General features: G+C 47.3%; 2 protein-coding genes across 2 annotated transcripts in view; both read right to left on the bottom strand.

Moving 5' to 3' along the window:
- Positions 1-16,681, bottom strand: part of LOC134985602 (phospholipid scramblase 1-like) — a 95,780-nt gene extending 79,099 nt beyond the window's left edge. The window contains exon 1 of the mRNA XM_063950418.1: positions 16,584-16,681. The gene's annotated coding sequence lies outside the window, so the exon portion shown is untranslated. The remainder of the gene's footprint in view (positions 1-16,583) is intronic.
- On the bottom strand, positions 10,189-10,900 carry LOC134985604 (uncharacterized; the record flags this gene model as incomplete). Its single annotated transcript, XM_063950420.1, has 1 exon — positions 10,189-10,900. A coding segment is annotated over one exon (712 nt), but the record flags the coding sequence as incomplete, so codon positions are not given.
- Positions 16,682-20,939: the final 4,258 nt, after the last annotated feature.

Below are 20,939 nucleotides of genomic sequence, written 5' to 3'. Positions count from 1 at the left end.
GGCATCTACTATTGTGCGGATTTATAAAGCCGCTGTCTCCCGTTAAGGCGCGGAATTTACCATATGGGGCCTATTCACCAGGATTTAGTATCCACCGTGCCGGGAGTTGTGGCAGTGGATGTATAATTACCAAAGCAATTCCTTATTGCTCCGATGCGGGGAGAGACGCTCCCGCGCTCAGAATCACTGTTACAGAGGCGCTTGTCCGCATGCGTGACAGCGAAAGGACGCAATGTGCGGCAACATGCTCTGATCCGTCTTCACAACCTCAGACCTCAGTCTCGTAGGTAGAATGGGGCTCCAAAAACCAACGCCATCTTCACATGACATTCAGACTTGCAGTTTTCGGAGTTTGCTAAATATTAAGCGACCTTATCGGACCCATCATAGTGAATGAGGTCACATTATCAAAGAATTAAATCAAGCAAGTAACTTTTTATCTGGAATAAACCATGGTGCAATACAAGGGGGGGGGGGGGGCACATATATTACTTATGTCTGCATGCAGGGTAAATACTGTCTGCTTCTGCATGCAGCCCACACATGCTATGCAGCTGTATCTATACACTAATATGGATTTGAGTGGACCAACGCCTATGAACCATGGGCTCTCCAACATCGATGAAAAAACCATCTACCATTGATGGTTGACCGCCAACAGCTTGTAATCATCAACGGCCAACGCTACTCGCAACTCAGAATCTGCCCATGAGAACTCGTGTCTATAAGAACTCAGTCACACAGGTACGCCCCCTCAGTCACACAGGTACACCCCGTCAGTCACACAGCGTACGCCCCGTCAGTCACACAGGTACGCCCCCTCAGTCACACAGGTACGCCCCCTCAGTCACACAGGTACGCCCCCTCAGTCACACAGGTACTCTCCGTCAGTCACACAGGTACTCTCCGTCAGTCACACAGGTACGCCCCGTCAGTCACACAGGTACGCCCCGTCAGTCACACAGGTACGCCCCGTCAGTCACACAGGTACGCTCCATCAGTCACACAGCGTACGCCCCGTCAGTCACACAGGTACGCCCCGTCAGTCACACAGGTACACCCCGTCAGTCACACAGGTACACCCCGTCAGTCACACAGGTACGCCCCCTCAGTCACACAGGTACTCTCCGTCAGTCACACAGGTACTCTCCGTCAGTCACACAGGTACTCTCCGTCAGTCACACAGGTACGCCCCGTCAGTCACACAGGTACGCCCCGTCAGTCACACAGGTACGCCCCGTCAGTCACACAGGTACGCCCCGTCAGTCACACAGGTACGCTCCGTCAGTCACACAGCGTACGCCCCGTCAGTCACACAGGTACGCCCCATCAGTCACACAGGTACGCCCCGTCAGTCACACAGGTACGCCCCGTCAGTCACACAGGTCAGTCACACAGGTACGTCCCGTCAGTCACACAGCGTACGCCCCGTCAGTCACACAGGTACGCCCCGTCAGTCACACAGGTACGCCCCGTCCACACAGGTACACCCCGTCAGTCACACAGGTACACCCCGTCAGTCACACAGCGTACGCCCGTCAGTCACACAGGTACGCTCCATCAGTCACACAGGTACGCTCCGTCAGTCACACAGGTACGCCCTGTCAGTCACACAGGTACGCCCTGTCAGTCACACAGGTGACAGATATGAGGGTACGGATTCAGTGCCACTGTGTATTACAATATAAATGTAACCTAAGACATAATACACATGACACCAGTAGGAACACACAGGTCACATAACACAGGACGGGGGGATATTTATCAGTAACACGCACAAGGTTCTACCGACACACTTCCCCCTCCCTGGGGTGATTATATATTAAACATATGCGATTAGCCTGTTGCTGTGGTTTGCGACGTGTTTGACCGACCAATCAGAGCATTTTACTATGTAACTCCCATGCTGGGAAATCTTCTCCAGCGACAACACCCTACCACCAGGTGACTCTCTGAGCGCTGCAGGAGGAGCCTCATTGCTCTGGCCAGTTATATGCGATAAGGATAACGCTGCGCCTCCTGCAGGTGCAATAAGGGTAACGCTACGCAGAGGCGGGCTGGCCCAAGGGTCATGGTGCCATGTGCCCCCCGGGCCACGCTACTGCCAAGGGTCACGGGCCGGCTTCTACCTTCCACTACACCAGCCATGGCCAACCCGCGGCTCTTTCTATGCTGCTCATAATCTCCCGGTGCGCCTCCCGCTGCCCTAGTGAGCCAATCCGAGCTCGGCAGCCAATCAGGAGTCTTAGCTGCCGGTCCGCGAACTCTGATTGGCTCACGGACCGGCGCCAAATTAGAGAGAATCAACGCCGCCGGAGAGTGGAGACTGAGGAGCAGGAGAGGAGCACGCTGCGCTCTCCTCCCCTCACAAGCAGCAGACTGAGCAGAGCAGCAGCGATGCGGTGAGCAGCACTTGGGGGGGTGCAGTGTGGAGACATGTGTATCTGGCACTGGGGGCATATCTGGCACTGGGGGCACATGTGTATCTGGCACTGGGGGACGTGTATCTGGCACTGGGGGCATATCTGGCACTTGGGAGATGTGTAGCTAGCAGTGGGGGCATATCTGGCACTGGGGAACATATATGTATCTGTCACTGGGGGACATATATGTATCTGTCACTGGGGGACATATATGTATCTGTCACTGGGGGACATATATGTATCTGTCACTGGGGGACATATATGTATCTGTCACTGGGGAACATATATGTATCTGTCACTGGGGGACATATATGTATCTGTCACTGGGGGACATATATGTATCTGTCACTGGGGAACATATATGTATCTGTCACTGGGGGACATATATGTATCTGTCACTGGGGGACATATATGTATCTGTCACTGGGGGACATATATGTATCTGTCGCTGGGGGACATATATGTATCTGTCACTGGGGAACATATATGTATCTGTCACTGGGGGACATATATGTATCTGTCACTGGGGGACATATATGTATCTGTCACTGGGGGACATATATGTATCTGGCACTGTGGGGACATATATGTATCTGGCACTGCGGAGGCATATATGTATCTGGCACTGTGGGGACATATATGTATCTGGCACTGGGGAACATATATGTATCTGGCACTGTGGAGGAATATATGTATCTGGCACTGTGGGGACATATATGTATCTGGCACTGGGGAACATATATGTATCTTGCACTGTGGAGGAATATATGTATCTGGCACTGGGGAACATATATGTATCTGGCACTGTGGAGGAATATATGTATCTGGCACTGTGGGGGCATATATGTATCTGGCACTGTGGGGAATATATGTATCTGGCACTGTGGGGGCATATGTGTATCTGGCACTGTGGAGGAATATATGTATCTGGCACTGGGGAACATATATGTATCTGGCAATGTGGGGACATATATGTATCTGGCACTGGGGAACATATATGTATCAGGCACTGTGGAGGAATATATGTATCTGTCACTGGGGAACATATATGTATCTGGCACTGTGGAGGAATATATGTATCTGGCACTGTGGGGGCATATATGTATCTGGCACTGTGGGGAATATATGTATCTGGCACTGTGGGGGCATATGTGTATCTGGCACTGTGGAGGAATATATGTATCTGGCACTGGGGAACATATATGTATCTGGCAATGTGGGGACATATATGTATCTGGCACTGGGGAACATATATGTATCTGGCACTGTGGAGGAATATATGTATCTGGCACTGTGGGGACATATATGTATCTGGCACTGCGGAGGAATATATGTATCTGGCACTGTGGGGACATATATGTATCTGGCACTGGGGAACATATATGTATCTGGCACTGTGGATGAATATATGTATTTGGCACTGTGGGGACATATATGTATCTGGCACTGTGAAGGAATATATGTATCTGGCACTGTGGGAACATATATGTATCTGGCACTGTGGAGTAATATATGTATCTGTCACTAGGGAACATATATGTATCTGGCACTGTGGAGGAATATATGTATCTGGCACTGTGGGGACATATATGTATCTGGCACTGGGGAACATATATGTATCTGGCACTGTGGGGACATATATGTATCTGGCACTGGGAAACATATATGTATCTGGCACTGCGGAGGCATATATGTATCTGGCACTGTGGGGACATATATGTATCTGGCACTGGGGAACATATATGTATCTGGCACTGTGGAGGAATATATGTATCTGGCACTGCGGAACATATATGTATCTGGCACTGTAAAGGACATATATGTATCAGGCACTGTGGGGACATATATGTATCTGGCACTGTGGAGGAATATTTGCATCTAGCACTGTGGGGACATATGTATCTGGCACTGTGGGGACATATATGTATCTGGCACTGTTGAGAAATATATGTATCTGGCACTGTGGGTGCATATATGTATTTTGCACTGTGAAGGAATATATGTGTCTGGCACTGTGTGGACATATATGTATCTGGCATTGTTGGGACATATATGTATCTGGCACTGTGGGGACATATATGTATCTGGCACTGTGGGGTCATATATGTATTTGGCACTGTGGAGGCATATATGTATTTGGCACTGTGGGGACATATATGTATCTGGCACTTTGTGGATATATATGTATCTGGCACTGTGGAGGAATATATGTATCTGGCACTGTGGGGACATATATGTATCTGGCACTGTGGTGCATATATGTATCTGGCACTGTGGTGCATATATGTATCTGGCACTGTGGGGACATATATGTATTTGGCACTGTGGAGGCATATATGTATTTGGCACTGTGTGGACATATATGTATCTGGCACTGTGGATGCATATATGTGTCTGACACTGTGGGGGCATATATGTATCTGGCACTGTGGGGACATATATGTATCTGGCACTGTGTGGACATACATGTATCTGGCACTGTGGGGACATATATGTATCTGGTATTGTGGGGAGATATATGTATCTGGCACTGTGGGGACATATATGTATCTGGTACTGTGGGTACATATATGTGTCTGGCACTGTGGGGACATATATGTATCTGGCACTGTGGAGGCATATATGTATCTGGCACTGTGGGGACATATATGTATCTGGAACTGTGGGGCATATATGTATCTGGTGCTGTGGAGGAATATATGTATCTGGCACTGTGGGGACATATATGTATCTGGCACTGTGGGGAAATATATGTATCTGGCACTGTGGGGACATATTTGTATCTGGCACTGTGGGGACATATATGTATTTGGCACTGTGGAGGCATATATGTATTTGGCACTGTGGGGATATATATGTATCTGGCACTGTGGGGACATACATGTATCTGGCACTGTGGAGGAATATATGTATCTGGCACTGTGGGGACATATATGTATCTGGCACTGTGGGGCATATATGTATCTGGCACTGTGGGGACATATATGTATCTGGCACTGTGGGGACATATATGTATCTGGCACTGTTGGGACATATATGTATCTGGCACTGTGGGGCATATATGTATCTGGCACTGTTGGGGCATATATGTATCTGGCACTGTGGGGACATATATGTATCTGGCACTGTGGGGATATTCATGTATCTGGCACTGTGGAGGAATATATGTATCTGGCACTGTGGGGACATATATGTATCTGGCACTGTGGGGCATATATGTATCTGGCACTGTGGGGCATATGTATCTTCCACTGTGGGGTCATATATGTATCTGGCACTGTGGGGCATATATGTATCTGGCACTGTGGGGTCATATATGTATCTGGCACTGTGGGGCATATATGTATCTGGCACTGTGAGGTCATATATGTATCTGGCACTATGGGGTCATATATGTATCTGGCACTGTGGGGGTCATATATGTATCTGGCACTGTGGGGTCATATATGTATCTGGCACTGTGGGGCATATATGTATCTGGCACTGTGGGGTCATATATGTATCTGGCACTGTGGGGACATATATGTATCTGGCACTGTGGGGACATATATGTATCTGGCACTGTGGGACATATATGTATCTGGCACTGTGGGGGCATATATGTATCTGGCACTGTGGGGCATATATGTATCTCGCACAGTGGGACATATATGTATCTGGCACAGTGGGGCATATATGTATCTGGCACTGTGAGGCATATATGTATCTGGCACAGTGGGGCATATATGTATCTGGCACTGTGAGGCATATATGTATCTGGCACAGTGGGGCATATATGTATCTGGCACTGTGAGGCATATATGTATCTGGCACTGTGGGACATATATGTATCTTCCACTGTGGGGTCATATATGTATCTGGCACTGTGGGGCATATATGTATCTGGCACTGTGGGGTCATATATGTATCTGGCACTGTGGGGTCTATATGTATCTGGCACTGTGGGGTCATATATGTATCTGGCACTGTGGGGTCATATATGTATCTGGCACTGTGGGGTCATATATGTATCTGGCACTGTGGGGCATATATGTATCTGGCACTGTGGGGCATATATGTATCTGGCACTGTGGGGTCATATATGTATCTGGCACTGTGGGGTCATATATGTATTTGGCACTGTGGGGTCATATATGTATCTGGCACTGTGGGGTCATATATGTATCTGGCACTGTGGGGTCATATATGTATCTGGCACTGTGGGGTCATATATGTATCTGGCACTGTGGGGTCATATATGTATCTGGCACTGTGTAGGCATATATGTATCTGGCACTGTGTAGGCACCCATGTTTTGGTGTTTGGTGTGTATGTGGCACTGTACTGGGGCTTTAGTTGTATGTGGCACTTAGAATGGGGTTATGCCACAAGGTCATACTCCTACAAACGTCAAGCCGAATGGTGTGCGCATAAAAATGGGATGTGGCTTTGTGACAACTATGCCACGCCCCCATTTTTGCACGCGCGCATGATATGGCTGTTACCCTTGACTATAGATCTTATCTGGCTCTTTGCCACTGCCTGGTTGGCCACCCCTGCACTACACATCGCTGCTGAAGCCACGGCCGCACTCATACATTTATATTAAAGTATAATTTACACCAGGCCTAATTTCTTTTTATTAATAAATATGTCTTTAAACAAAAAAACCTCCATTTAAGATGGCGCCATTACTTATGGGCCAGTGCTCTGGACTTGCCCCCAAGGCTAAAAGTTGCCAGTCAGCCCCTGACACTACGCCTCCTGCAGGTGCAAAAAGGGTAACATTATGCCTCCTGCAGGTGCAATAAGGGTAACGCTGTACCTCCTGCAGGTGCAATAAGGGTAACGCTGTGCCTCCTGCAGGTGCAATAAGGGTAACGCTACGCCTCCTGCAGGTGCGATATGGGTAACACTACGCCTCCTGCAGGTGCAATAAGGGTAACGCTGTACCTCCTGCAGGTGCAATAAGGGTAACGCTGTGCCTCCTGCAGGTGCAATAAGGGTAACGCTGTACCTACTGCAGGTGCAATAAGGGTAACACTACGCCTCCTGCAGGTGCAATAAGGGTAACGCTACGCCTCCTGCAGGTGCAATAAGACACACTCTCAGAATCCGCCTCTGACTTGAACAGGAACAATATTTGTTTAAACCTTCTCACAGGAGGAGCCGCTTGTTATGGTCACTAGAAATCCCGGATAAACCAGTCGGGATGACTTATGTAGGTTAGGAGGTGTCTGACTGAGCGTGCATTGGGTCTTATTCAGAGTTGTCAGCAAAGCAAAAAAGTTATCAATTGGGTAAAACCAGGCCGCACTGCAGGTGGGGCAGATGTAACATGTGCAGAGATAGTTAGATTTGGGTGGGTTATATTGTTTCTGTGCAGGGTAAAATACTGGTTGCTTTACTTTTACACTGTAATTTAGATTTCACACCCCACCCAAATCTAACTCTCTCTGCACATGTTCCATCTGCCCCACCTGCTGTTTAGCATGGGGTTACCCAGGTCACTCTGCACATGTTACATCTGCCCCACCTGCAGTGCAGCATGGTGTTACCTATTAGTGTGCTTTTTTGGTTTGGTAACAATCTTGAATACCCCCCTTTATACAGGCGCAGTGAGGAGCTAATTGCGGCTATCGGTAGAGAGAGAGACAATATGGCCGCTGCCCTTAATATTATTACACAATATATATTTAGGTAGTAATTAGGTTCTTGGTGCAGAATACATAATGCACAGTTACTGGACACGGTTGGTGTAATGGTTAGCATTACTGACTCACAGCACTGAGGTCTTGGGTTCAATTCCCATCAAGCCATATCTGTGTGGGGGTTTTATGTTCTCCCTGTACTTGCGTGGGTTTCCATCTGGCTCTCCGGTTTCCTCCCACAATCCAAAAATATACTGGTGTGTCAATCGCAATTGCGTACACATTAGTGGACTATACACAATTATGGAGAACATCGGTGCTAAGGGTTGGTCTACGGCTATGCAGACAGGACACAGCAGTAGCGGCTCAGACGGCATGTGTTTCCACGTACGATCACGCAGCCATCAGCAGATACATGCCCCGGTAAGCGGCCATGACACACCGGCGTTTTCCCAACCCCTCCCGTTATACTCCCCGTTACCACCGCCAAACGGCCACTTTCTGTCAGTCACTCTGCGACAAGGTCCGCAATGTGAGCGGGAACACGTCACCCTCTCACATGCACACTGCGGTCGCAGAACATGCGCAGTTTGATAATAATCGCCTCATTGCGTGATAGTCACCCACTGCGTACACACATAAGCCAGGCCTTACGTGTGCGCTATATAAATAACTAGTCATAAATAAGTGAATGAATAACCTGAGTCAGGGGCAGGTGTTTTGGGAAATGATAACATCCACCACATAACAGTGAGGAAGATTTGACAGAGGGTGACCCAGCTGCCACGTGCCCCTGATAAATGCAGATTTCAGAGCACACACGTTGGGTGGAATGTAATGAAGTCCGCGTTCGGCGGTCATGCAGGATGGTGACTATTTTTAAAGGGGCAATCGTGTACAAAGCTAAACCATGCCTTGTACATGATTGCCCCTTTAAATAAATGGCAAAGTTTGGATGGCCTCCTGCACACCCACCAAACTATTACGCATTGATGTGGGTGGTATCGGTCAGCCGTGGTCGGCGTCTGCTGAATGATTATAGGGCATTGAATATCAGTAGGAAGTTTGGGACCACAGGAGATTTAGACTCACAGGTTGATACATAAGTAATATAATTGCCTAATAATCAGCTAGAATACCTGTCCATACAGAGACACGGTAAACGCCTGTTCTGTACTCAGTAAGCAGCTGGAAGCAGCTGAGATACCGCATGTATTATATCTGGTGCCTCCAGTGTGTAATAACTACAATACTAATGTCATTATCCCGCTGTCAGAGTCTTGCAGGGTTTGGATTCCATATAAGGAGCTGCGCGTTGCCGCCATTTTCACTCCGGCATTGGAGTGTGCTGAGAGAAGGCGTGTCTCCGTCCTCAGTGGTGGTGTCCTCTGCTGCCATATGTCCAGTGCTGCTGTGTATGTCCAGTGATCCTGCCGTATAATTCCAGTGGTACTGGTGTATAAGTCCAGTCGAGTGATCCTGCCATATATGTCCAGTAGTACTGCCATATAATTCCAGTGATACTGCCGTATATACAGTATATATATATATATATATATATATATATATACCCTGTTGAAAAGTGGATTACTGAGGCCATAACAACTATGCTGGTGTTAGCTGTGCGTCCGGTATCCGCCATTAGTGCAGTGGGACTGCAGTGCCACTCCTAGATGGGCCGGGTATTTGTTAGTGATGAGCGGATTTGTGCCGCACACTTGTGTCGCTTAGCTTAGCCATCCAGCCACCTCGGTGCAACCTTTTGGCCTAAAAACAATATTGTGAGGTGTGAGGTGTTCAGAATAGACTGGAAATGAGTGGAAATGAATGTTATTGAGGTTAATAATAACGTAGGAGCAAAATTACCCCCAAATTCTGTGATTTTAGCCGTTTTTATGTTTTTTTCAAAAATCATCCAGATACAAAACCAAAACATGAAAGGGTAGTTTTGGCAAAACCAATCCAAAACCAAAACTCGAACGGGGAATTAGAACCATAACCAAAACATGAAAAGTGCCAGCCGCACATCTCTAGTAATAACAGTGCAAGTAAATGTTTACCATAGGGGCAATGATCTTTATATAATAACTGAAAGTGTTGTCCTGATAATAACGTGAGTTTCAGGTATAATTGTGCTACAGGCAGTGGTGGTGGTGGGCCGGTGGTGGTAGGCTGGTGGTGGTGGGCCGGTGGTGGTGGGCCGGTGGTGGTAGGCTGGTGGTGGTGGGCCGGTGGTGGTGGGCCGGTGGTGGTAGGCTGGTGGTGGTAGACTGGTGGTGGTGGGCCGGTGGTGGTGGGATAGTAGTGGTGGGATGGTGGTGGTGGCCCGGTGGTGGTGGGCCGGTGGTGGTGGCCCAGTGGTGGTGGCCCAGTGGTGGTAGGCTAGTGGTGGTGGCTGGTGGTGGTGGGCTGGTGGTGGTCGCCCGGTGGTGGTAGGCTGGTGGTGGTGGGATGGTGGTGGTGGCCCGGTGGTGGTGGGCCGGTGGTGGTGGCCCAGTGGTGGTGGGCTGGTGGTGGTGGTAGGCTAGTGGTGGTGGCTGGTGGTGGTGGGCTGGTGGTGGTGGTGGGCCAGTGGTGGTGGCCCGGTGTTGGTGGCCCGGTGGTGGTGGGCCGGTGGTGGTGGGCGGGTGGTGGTAGGCTGGTGGTGGTGGGCCGGTGGTGGTGGGCCGGTGGTGGTAGGCTGGTGGTGGTAGACTGGTGGTGGTGGGATAGTGGTGGTGGGATGGTGGTGGTGGCCCGGTGGTGGTGGGCTGGTGGTGGTGGCCCAGTGGTGGTAGGCTAGTGGTGGTGGCTGGTGGTGGTGGGCTGGTGGTGGTCGCTCGGTGGTGGTAGGCTGGTGGTGGTGGGCTGGTGGTGGTCGCTCAGGGGTGGTAGGCTGGTGGTGGTGGGATGGTGGTGGTGGCCCGGTGGTGGTGGGCCGGTGGTGGTGGCCCAGTGGTGGTGGGCTGGTGGTGGTGGCCCAGTGGTGGTAGGCTGGTGGTGGTGGCTGGTGGTGGTGGGCTGGTGGTGGTGGTGGGCCAGTGGTGGTGGCCCAGTGGTGGTGGGCCAAAGGTGGTGGCCCAGTGGTGGTGGGCTGGTGGTGATGGCCCAATGGTGGTAGGCTAGTGGTGGTGGCTGGTGGTGGTGGGCTGGTGGTGGTCACCCGGTGGTGGTAGGCTGGTGGTGGTGATGGCCCGGTGGTGGTAGGTCAGTGGTGGTAGCTGGTGGTGGTGGCCTAGTGTTCTGCACTTACCACCATTTCTTCTACTCCTTTCTTCTTACACTTGCATTTTCCATCCTATAATTCCCGCCACAACTGCAGCCCATACCTTGCGTGCCTAAGACCTACAGTAAGTTGTACTGTATGCAAATACTTTATTTCATAAACCCTTGTCTCATTACTCTCACACTGCATCAGCATGGTGGGAAAATAGATTTGATCAAATATCAGTTACGTTGTTTGGCCAGTCATTGTCATGCTGATTCAGAGTGTGTTGTTACAGTACGTGTGTTGGCCAATAAACTGGGAGGTTGAGACTCGGAGTAAAAGACTGGGGAGTCTGGATAGGAGGTCAGGATAAACAAATGACTGGGGGTATGTGACAAACCTTGGAGAGACATACGGTGCCAACCAATCAGCTCCTAGCTGACATTTTTCACGCATCCTGTAACAAGGCAGTTAGAAGCTGATTGGTTGGTACTTTATCTCTCTCCGCGGTTTTATACCTCCCCCTGGGAAGGATCTGTAAAAGGTTGGGCCAGCAATGATGAGTAAGTGGCTGCTGGTAACTGAGACATAGTAATGGTAAGTGATGGCAGCTGATGGATATGATGTTGGGTAAGAGACAACGGCCAATGGTTGGTGTTAGATTGGAGATTAGTTTTATATAATGATTTATGTAATGGTGGACCTAGTGTTGGAGTTTTACAATGCAAATGGTTATTTATCATCTCCCTAATGGTAAGATGCAAAGATGCAACAGATTTTTCAGTGTGTGACCATTAGTGGTGCCGAAGCAGGATTGGGCAGAGGAAGTACTGTACATGCCATGCTGTTTGCATTGTCACTGGCTGACATGAAGATGATGGCGACTACTGAAATGGTGGATAAGATTGAACAGACTGGGACTGCTAGGAAAGACTAAGATTAGTAGTTGTTTTATGGTCTGGTAGGTGGGTTGCAGCGTGTTTGCCCTGTTACTCAGGAAGGCATTTGATTGAGATAGATTGAGATCTAATGTTGATGGGTTGCTAGTTTGAGTCTAGCTGACTGACCATCCCAATGGATGAATGGTGGTATTCATAGCTAAAAATACTCTAAAATGTATTCCTATGAGCAGCAGAAAAAGGATTCAAAATAATAAACCGATGTGGCTTAACAAAAAGATTAAGAAACTTATGGGCAAGAAAAGGCGAGCATTTAAAAAATACGAATCTGAAGGGAATGCAGAATAATTTCAGCACTGTAAGGACTGTAACAAAATAAGCAAAAAGGAAATAAGAGCGGCTAAAGTAGAAACAGAAAAACTAGTAGCAAAGGAAAGCAAAGAGAATCCCAAAAATATCTTTAAATACATTAATAGCAAGAGATTAAAGAAGGGGAGTATAGGCCCTTTAAAAGACAAGTCGGGAGTCTTATGCAAAAATGATAATGACATAGCGGACACACTAAATGAGTTTTTTTCAACAGTATTCACTAGAGAGGACCCAATTCAGGGACTAACATATAATCTCAATAATGAGAATATCCCACTGATAGGTACTTATTTAAGCGAGGAAGTAGTCTGTGACCGATTAAAACATTTAAAGAATAAGTCACCAGGGCCCAATGGTATTCACCTATCTTTAAGGATTCAGTAATATCAGGTATGGTTCCCAAAGACTGGCGTATAGCGGAAGTAGTGCCTATATTCAAAAAGGGAAGTAAAGCTGAACCAGGTAATTATAGACCAGTTAGTCTTACATCTATAGTGGGGAAAGTATTGGAAGGTATTCTAAGAGATAGTATTCAGAAGTTCCTTGAAGCCAATAAAATCATTAAAAGGAATCAGCATGGATTCGTGAAGGACAGATCCTGTCAAACCAACTTTATGAAACAGTAAGTGCAAACCTCGATCAGGGTAAAGAGGTGGATGTAATCTTTTTAGATTTTGCCAAAGCTTTCGATACTGTACCACACATGCGACTTATCTACAAGCTACAAGAAATAGGGCTAGGAAGCACAATATGCACTTGGGTCAAGAATTGGTTAGATAATAGAGAGCAGCGCGTTGTGGTTAATGGATCTGTTTCAACTTGGACTGAAGTGCTAAGTGGTGTGCCGCAAGGCTCGGTATTAGGACCGCTATTGTTCAATATTTTCATTAACGACCTAACAGAAGGTCTAGAGAGCATGGTGTCAATTTTTGCAGATGATACCAAATTGTGTAAGGCTATAAATACAGAGGAGGATGCAGAGTCTCTTCAGAATTACTTAGTTAAATTAGAAGCATGGGCAGCCAAATGGAGAATGCGCTTCAACACAGACAAGTGTAAGGTAATGCACTGTGGTAGCAAGAACAAAAATAACACCTACCTACTAAATGGGGTAAAATTAGGGGATTCTGTACTGGAAAAAGACTTAGGTGTTCTCATAGATAACAAACTAAGCAGCAGTTCCCAAAGTAGGATGGGAGCAAAGAAGGCTAATAAGATATTAGCATGCATAAAACGGGGAATTGATGCAAGGGACGAGAGTATTATACTCCCGTTATATAAATCACTAGTGAGGCCACACCTTGAATACTGTGTACAATTCTGGGCACCGTACTACAAAAAGGTTATCCTGGAGCTAGAAAAGGTTCAGAGGAGGGCAACCAAACTAATTAAGGGCATGGAGACACTGGAATACAATGAAAGGCTTGAAAGACTAGGAATGTTTACACTGGAAAAGAGGAGACTAAGAGGGGATATGATCAACATCTACAAATATATAAGGGGACAATACACAGAGCTAGCTCGGGACCTGTTTTTGGCCAGATCAACACATAGGACTCGTGGACACTCGCTCAGATTAGAAGAGAGGAGATTCCGCACAATACGGCGTAAAGGCTTTTTCACGGTAAGGACGATACATGTTTGGAATTCCCTGCCTGAGGGAGCTGTAATGGCCGACTCAGTCAACACCTTTAAGAATGGGTTAGATAAATTCCTCATGGATAAGGATATCCAGGGTTATGGTGCATAGTCATGTACTATAGTTATTATAAAAAGGGATAAAATGCAACGGCTGAAATCAGCATCAGTCATAATTTTAGACAAATCATTGTGCATGGGAGACCACAAATAGGTTGAACTTGATGGACAATTGTCTTTTTTCAACCTCAGATACTATGTTACTATGTATCAGGAGAGGTGGAGAGACTGTGGAGGTGAGGATGCTGGGTTGGTAGGTTGGGTCTAGCTGACTGACAACCCCAATGGATGAATGGTGGTATCAGGAGAGGTGGAGAGACTGTGGAGGTGAGGATGCTGGGTTGGTAGGTTGGGTCTAGCTGACTGACAACCCCAATGGATGAATGGTGGTATCAGGAGAGGTGGAGAGACTGTGGAGGTGAGGATACTGGGTTGGTAGGTTGGGTCTAGTTGACTGACCACTCCAATGGATGAATGGTGATATCAGGACAGTAGGGGAGACTGTGGAGACGAGGATGCTGGGTTGGTAGATTAGATCTAGCTGACTGACCACCCCAGTGGATGAAGGGTGATATCAGGACATGTGGAGAGACTGTGGAGGTGAAGATACTGGGTTGGCAGGTTGGGCCTAGCTGACTGACCACCCCAGTGGATGAAGGGTGATATCAGGACAGGTGGAGAGAGTGTAGAGGAGAGGATGCTGGGTTGGTAGATTGGGTCTAGCTGACTGACCACCCTGGTGGATGAATGGTGGTATCAGGAGAGGTGGAGAGACTGTGGAGGTGAAGATACTGGGTTGGTAGGTTGGGCCTAGCTGACTGACCACCCCAGTGGATGAAGGGTGATATCAGGAGAGGTGGAGAGACTGTGGAGGTGAAGATACTGGGTTGGTAGGTTGGGCCTAGCTGACTGTCTACCCCAGTGGATGAATATCTTGTGGCTGTGCTGATATCAGGATAGACGGAGAGACTGTAGAGACGAGGATGCTGGGTTGGGCTGGTGGAGACGCTGATCGGGTGCGGTCTGTATATTACATAAAACTTATTGTTTAGAACCATCTGAGGAATTTGAGGTCTGATTCATCATATACTGTACAGAGAGAGAGAGGTGCCGGAGGTGGTCAGGAGAGGAGAAGAATAAAGGCGATATGGAAACAGCTCAGCCAAGCCAGACAATGAGCAGTCTATCGGTCCATGAGGAATAGAGGCATACTGAGGCACCACTAGGAAAAAAGAGACATACTGAGGCGACACGAGGAATAAAGAGACATACAGAGAGAGACCAAGAGAAATAAAGAGACTTACTAAGAGATTATGTGGAATAAAGAGACATACCAAGTCACCACTAGGAATAAAGAGACATACTGAGAGACAATGAGGAATAAAGAGACATACTGAGAGACCACGAGGAATAAAGAGATATACTGATAGACAATGAGGAATAAAGAGACATACTGTAGTTTACTGAGACACCACAAAGAACAAAAGAGATATACTAAGAGGCAGTGAGGAATACAGAGACATACTTGACACCACAAGGAATAAAGAGACATACTGAGAGACAATGAGGAATAAAGAGACATACTGAGACACTATGAGAAATAAAGAGACATACTGAGAGACAATGAGGAATAAAGAGACACTAAGAGACAGTGAGGAATGAGAGAGCAGACAGTGAGAAATAGATACTACCTATCAGTGAGGAATACAGATGGAGAAGTAACTAGGAATAATTCTACCCTAAACAATAAGTAAAAAGAGACACACTATGAACAATAAAGAGACATACCAATTCACCATGAGCAATAAAGAGACATACCGATTCACTATGGGCAATAAAGAGACATACCGATTCACTATGGGCAATAAAGAGACATACCGATTCACTATGGGCAATAAAGAGACATACTTTGGACACGATGAGATACAAAATACAATATGGGGAGACTGAGAAAAGTCTGAAAAGTGGAAAAGTAGAGACAAAAGTGAAGTGTTGAGAACAGGAAGGGGGGGGGTGAGGGGGCGAGGGGGGGGTGTATGGGGAGGAAAGAGATAAGCAGATTTAGAGCATTGGGCAGGGGTGACACAGGGTGATCGCAGAGGGGTAAATATAGTCATGAGGGTGAGAGTGTGGGGTAGAAGTGTACATTAGAGTAAGGGGGTGGTAAAGGGGTATAAGTAGGGCGAGTTATGGGAGAAGGGAGCGGCACGTAGGGAGTGAGGGGATGGGAACGAGTTAGGGGTGTAAAGTACAGAGAAAGGAAAGAGAGAGGGGTGAGAGGAAAGTTAGAGAGGGGGTGACAGGGAAGAAGTTGGGGTCACTCTATGTGACGTGACTGCTGAAAGATAAGGGGGTGCATCCTGGGGCAGTTTCCTACCTTGTTGCCCTCCCCCCAGAGTGTAGTTGTTGGGGGCCCCCCCTCTGGCAGCCTCTCTCTCTCTCCTTGTGTTTCTCTTGTGCTGAGACTATTTTTTCCCTTGTTAGGAGGAGGTGACAGAGAGATGGGGGAGGAGGAGAGTGCAGGGCGGGGTCTCTCCTGGGGGAGAGGGAATGTGAGCATGGAGGGGAGGGAGAGAGACTGCTAGGTACAGGGTGAGACAGCTGACTAAGGGTGAGACATGGAGGAGGAGGTGAGTGCTGCTGATTTCTAATACCAGAGCGCCCTCCAGTGGTCACAGAGCCACATCTCCCATTATCAGTTGTTACATTGTATTCTGCACTCCTGTGTCTGATACTTATTATATTAGTGGCTGATATCATCTCTCTCATTTCCTCCTGTTACCAGAACTCGTTATGAGTATGAATAATGAGAGGAAGAACAATGGGGCAGATGTATGAAGCCTGGAGAAGTGATACTGGAAGGTGATAACACACCGGGGAAATATGACAGTCAGGAGCTGATTAGCTGGTGCGTTATCACCTTCCATTTATCACTGCTTTATCACTTGTCCAGGCTTAATACATCTGCCCCAAAGTGTGGGTGTTGTGTACCCCTGAGTGCCCCGGTAACTAAGCGCTGCATGTAATAGCAATGACTGTAAGTTAGATACGCCGCGGCAACGACAAATCTCACCCTTCACTGCCAATCAGATTGAACCCTGGGAATGAAAAATCAGAAACACCCTACAATCCCTTTTCTATACAAACTGGTATAATAACATTATACCTATACATATATAGAATGTAAGCTCTCACGAGCAGGGCCCTCTTCCCTCATGTGCTTATCCTTATATTACTTTATTAATCTTCAACAGCAGCAAACCCTGCAGTCCTCTGCCGCCCCGGTACGTCTATCAGTGTCATCTGCTGATGTAACTATGTGTATATACCCTGTACTTACCTTATATTGTCATGTGTATATAACCTGTACTTACCTTATATTGTCATGTGTATATACCCTGTACTTATCTTATATTGTCATGTGTATATACCCTGTACTTATCTTATATTGTCATGTGTATATAGCCTGTACTTATCTTATATTGTCATGTGTATATACCCTATACTTATCTTATATTGTCATGTGTATATACCCTGTACTTATCTTATACTGTCATGTGTATATACCCTGTACTTATCTTATATTGTCATGTGTATATACCCTGTACTTACCTTATATTGTCATGTGTATATACCCTGTACTTACCTTATATTGTCATGTGTATATACCCTGTACTTACCTTATATTGTCATGTGTATATACCCTGCACTTACCTTATATTGTCATGTGTATATACCCTGTACTTACCTTATATTGTCATGTGTATATACCCTGTACTTACCTTATATTGTCATGTGTATATACCCTGTACTTACCTTATATTGTCATGTGTATATACCCTGCACTTATCTTATATTGTCATGTGTATATAGCCTGTACTTATCTTATATTGTCATGTGTATATACCCTGTACTTATCTTATATTGTCATGTGTATATACCCTGTACTTACCTTATATTGTCATGTGTATATACCCTGTACTTATCTTATATTGTCATGTGTATATACTAGGGATGTGCACTTGAAATTTTTTGGGTTTTGGTTTTGGGTTCGGTTCCGCGGCCGTGTTTTGGGTTCGACCGCGTTTTGGCAAAACCTCACCGAATTTTTTTTGTCGGATTCGGGTGTGTTTTGGATTCGGGTGTTTTTTTTAAAAAACCCTAAAAAACAGCTTAAATCATAGAATGTGGGGGTCATTTTGATCCCAAAGTATTATTAACCTCAAAAACCATAATTTCCACTCATTTTCAGTCTATTCTGAATACCTCACACCTCACAATATTATTTTTAGTCCTAAAATTTGCACCGAGGTCGCTGAATGACTAAGCTAAGCGACCCTAGTGGCCGACACAAACACCTGGCCCATCTAGGTGTGGCACTGCAGTGTCACGCAGGATGGCCCTTCCAAAAAACACTCCCCAAACAGCACATGACGCAAAGAAAAAAAGAGGCGCAATGAGGTAGCTGTGTGAGTAAGCTAAGCGACCCTAGTGGCCGACACAAACACCTGGCCCATCTAGGAGTGGCACTGCAGTGTCACGCAGGATGGCCCTTCCAAAAAACACTCCCCAAACAGCACATGACGCAAAGAAGAAAAAAAGAGGCGCAATGAGGTAGCTGTGTGAGTAAGATAAGCGACCCTAGTGGCCGACACAAACACCTGGCCCATCTAGGAGTGGCACTGCAGTGTCACGCAGGATGGCCCTTCCAAAAAACACTCCCCAAACAGCACATGACGCAAAGAAGAAAAAAAGAGGCGCAATGAGGTAGCTGTGTGAGTAAGCTAAGCGACCCTAGTGGCCGACACAAACACCTGGCCCATCTATGAGTGGCACTGCAGTGTCACGCAGGATGGCCCTTCCAAAAAACACTCCCCAAACAGCACATGACGCAAAGAAGAAAAAAAGAGGCGCAATGAGGTAGCTGTGTGAGTAAGATAAGCGACCCTAGTGGCCGACACAAACACCTGGCCCATCTAGGAGTGGCACTGCAGTGTCACGCAGGATGGCCCTTCCAAAAAACACTCCCCAAACAGCACATGACGCAAAGAAGAAAAAAAGAGGCGCAATGAGGTAGCTGTGTGAGTAAGCTAAGCGACCCTAGTGGCCGACACAAACACCTGGCCCATCTAGGAGTGGCACTGCAGTGTCACGCAGGATGGCCCTTCCAAAAAACACTCCCCAAACAGCACATGACGCAAAGAAGAAAAAAAGAGGCGCAATGAGGTAGCTGTGTGAGTAAGATAAGCGACCCTAGTGGCCGACACAAACACCTGGCCCATCTAGGAGTGGCACTGCAGTGTCACGCAGGATGGCCCTTCCAAAAAACACTCCCCAAACAGCACATGACACAAAGAAAAAAAGAGGCGCAATGAAGTAGCTGTGTGAGTAAGATAAGCGACCCTAGTGGCCGACACAAACACCTGGCCCATCTAGGAGTGGCACTGCAGTGTCACGCAGGATGGCCCTTCCAAAAAACACTCCCCAAACAGCACATGACGCAAAGAAGAAAAAAAGAGGCGCAATGAGGTAGCTGTGTGAGTAAGATAAGCGACCCTAGTGGCCGACACAAACACCGGGCCCATCTAGGAGTGGCACTGCAGTGTCACGCAGGATGTCCCTTCCAAAAAACCCTCCCCAAACAGCACATGACGCAAAGAAAAAAAGAGGCGCAATGAGGTAGCTGACTGTGTGAGTAAGATAAGCGACCCTAGTGGCCGACACAAACACCTGGCCCATCTAGGAGTGGCACTGCAGTGTGACGCAGGATGGCCCTTCCAAAAAACACTCCCCAAACAGCACATGACGCAAATAAAAATGAAAGAAAAAAGAGGTGCAAGATGGAATTGTCCTTGGGCCCTCCCACCCACCCTTATGTTGTATAAACAGGACATGCACACTTTAACCAACCCATCATTTCAGTGACAGGGTCTGCCACACGACTGTGACTGAAATGACGGGTTGGTTTGGACCCCCACCGAAAAAGAAGCAATTAATCTCTCCTTGCACAAACTGGCTCTACAGAGGCAAGATGTCCACCTCATCATCATCCTCCGATATATCACCGTGTACATCCCGCTTCTCACAGATTATCAATTCGTCCCCACTGGAATCCACCATCTCAGCTCCCTGTGTACTTTGTGGAGGCAATTGCTGCTGGTCATTGTCTCCACGGAGGAATAGATTATAATTCATTTTAATGAACATCATCTTCTCCACATTTTCTGGAAGTAACCTCGTACGCAGATTGCTGACAAGGTGAGCGGCGGCACTAAACACTCTTTCGGAGTACACACTTGTAGGAGGGCAACTTAGGTAGAATAAAGCCAGTTTGTGCAAGGGCCTCCAAATTGCCTCTTCTTCCTGCCAGTATAAGTACGGACTGTGTGACGTGCCTACTTGGATGCGGTCACTCATATAATCCTCCACCATTCTTTCAATGGTGAGAGAATCATATGCAGTGACAGTAGACGACATGTCCGTAATCGTTGTCAGGTCCTTCAGTCCGGACCAGATGTCAGCATCAGCAGTCGCTCCAGACTGCCCTGCATCACAGCCAGCGGGTGGGCTCGGAATTCTGAGCCTTTTCCTCGCACCCCCAGTTGCGGGAGAATGTGAAGGAGGAGATGTTGATAGGTCGCGTTCCGCTTGACTTGACAATTTTGTCACCAGCAGGTCTTTGAACCCCAGCAGACTTGTGTCTGCCGGAAAGAGAGATACAACGTAGGTTTTA

The sequence above is a fragment of the Pseudophryne corroboree genome, assembly GCF_028390025.1.
Source record: "Pseudophryne corroboree isolate aPseCor3 chromosome 6 unlocalized genomic scaffold, aPseCor3.hap2 SUPER_6_unloc_1, whole genome shotgun sequence".
NCBI lineage: Eukaryota > Metazoa > Chordata > Amphibia > Anura > Myobatrachidae > Pseudophryne > Pseudophryne corroboree.
The sequence above is the reverse complement of the archived record's forward strand: the minus strand, read 5'-3'. Positions and strand labels throughout refer to the sequence as shown.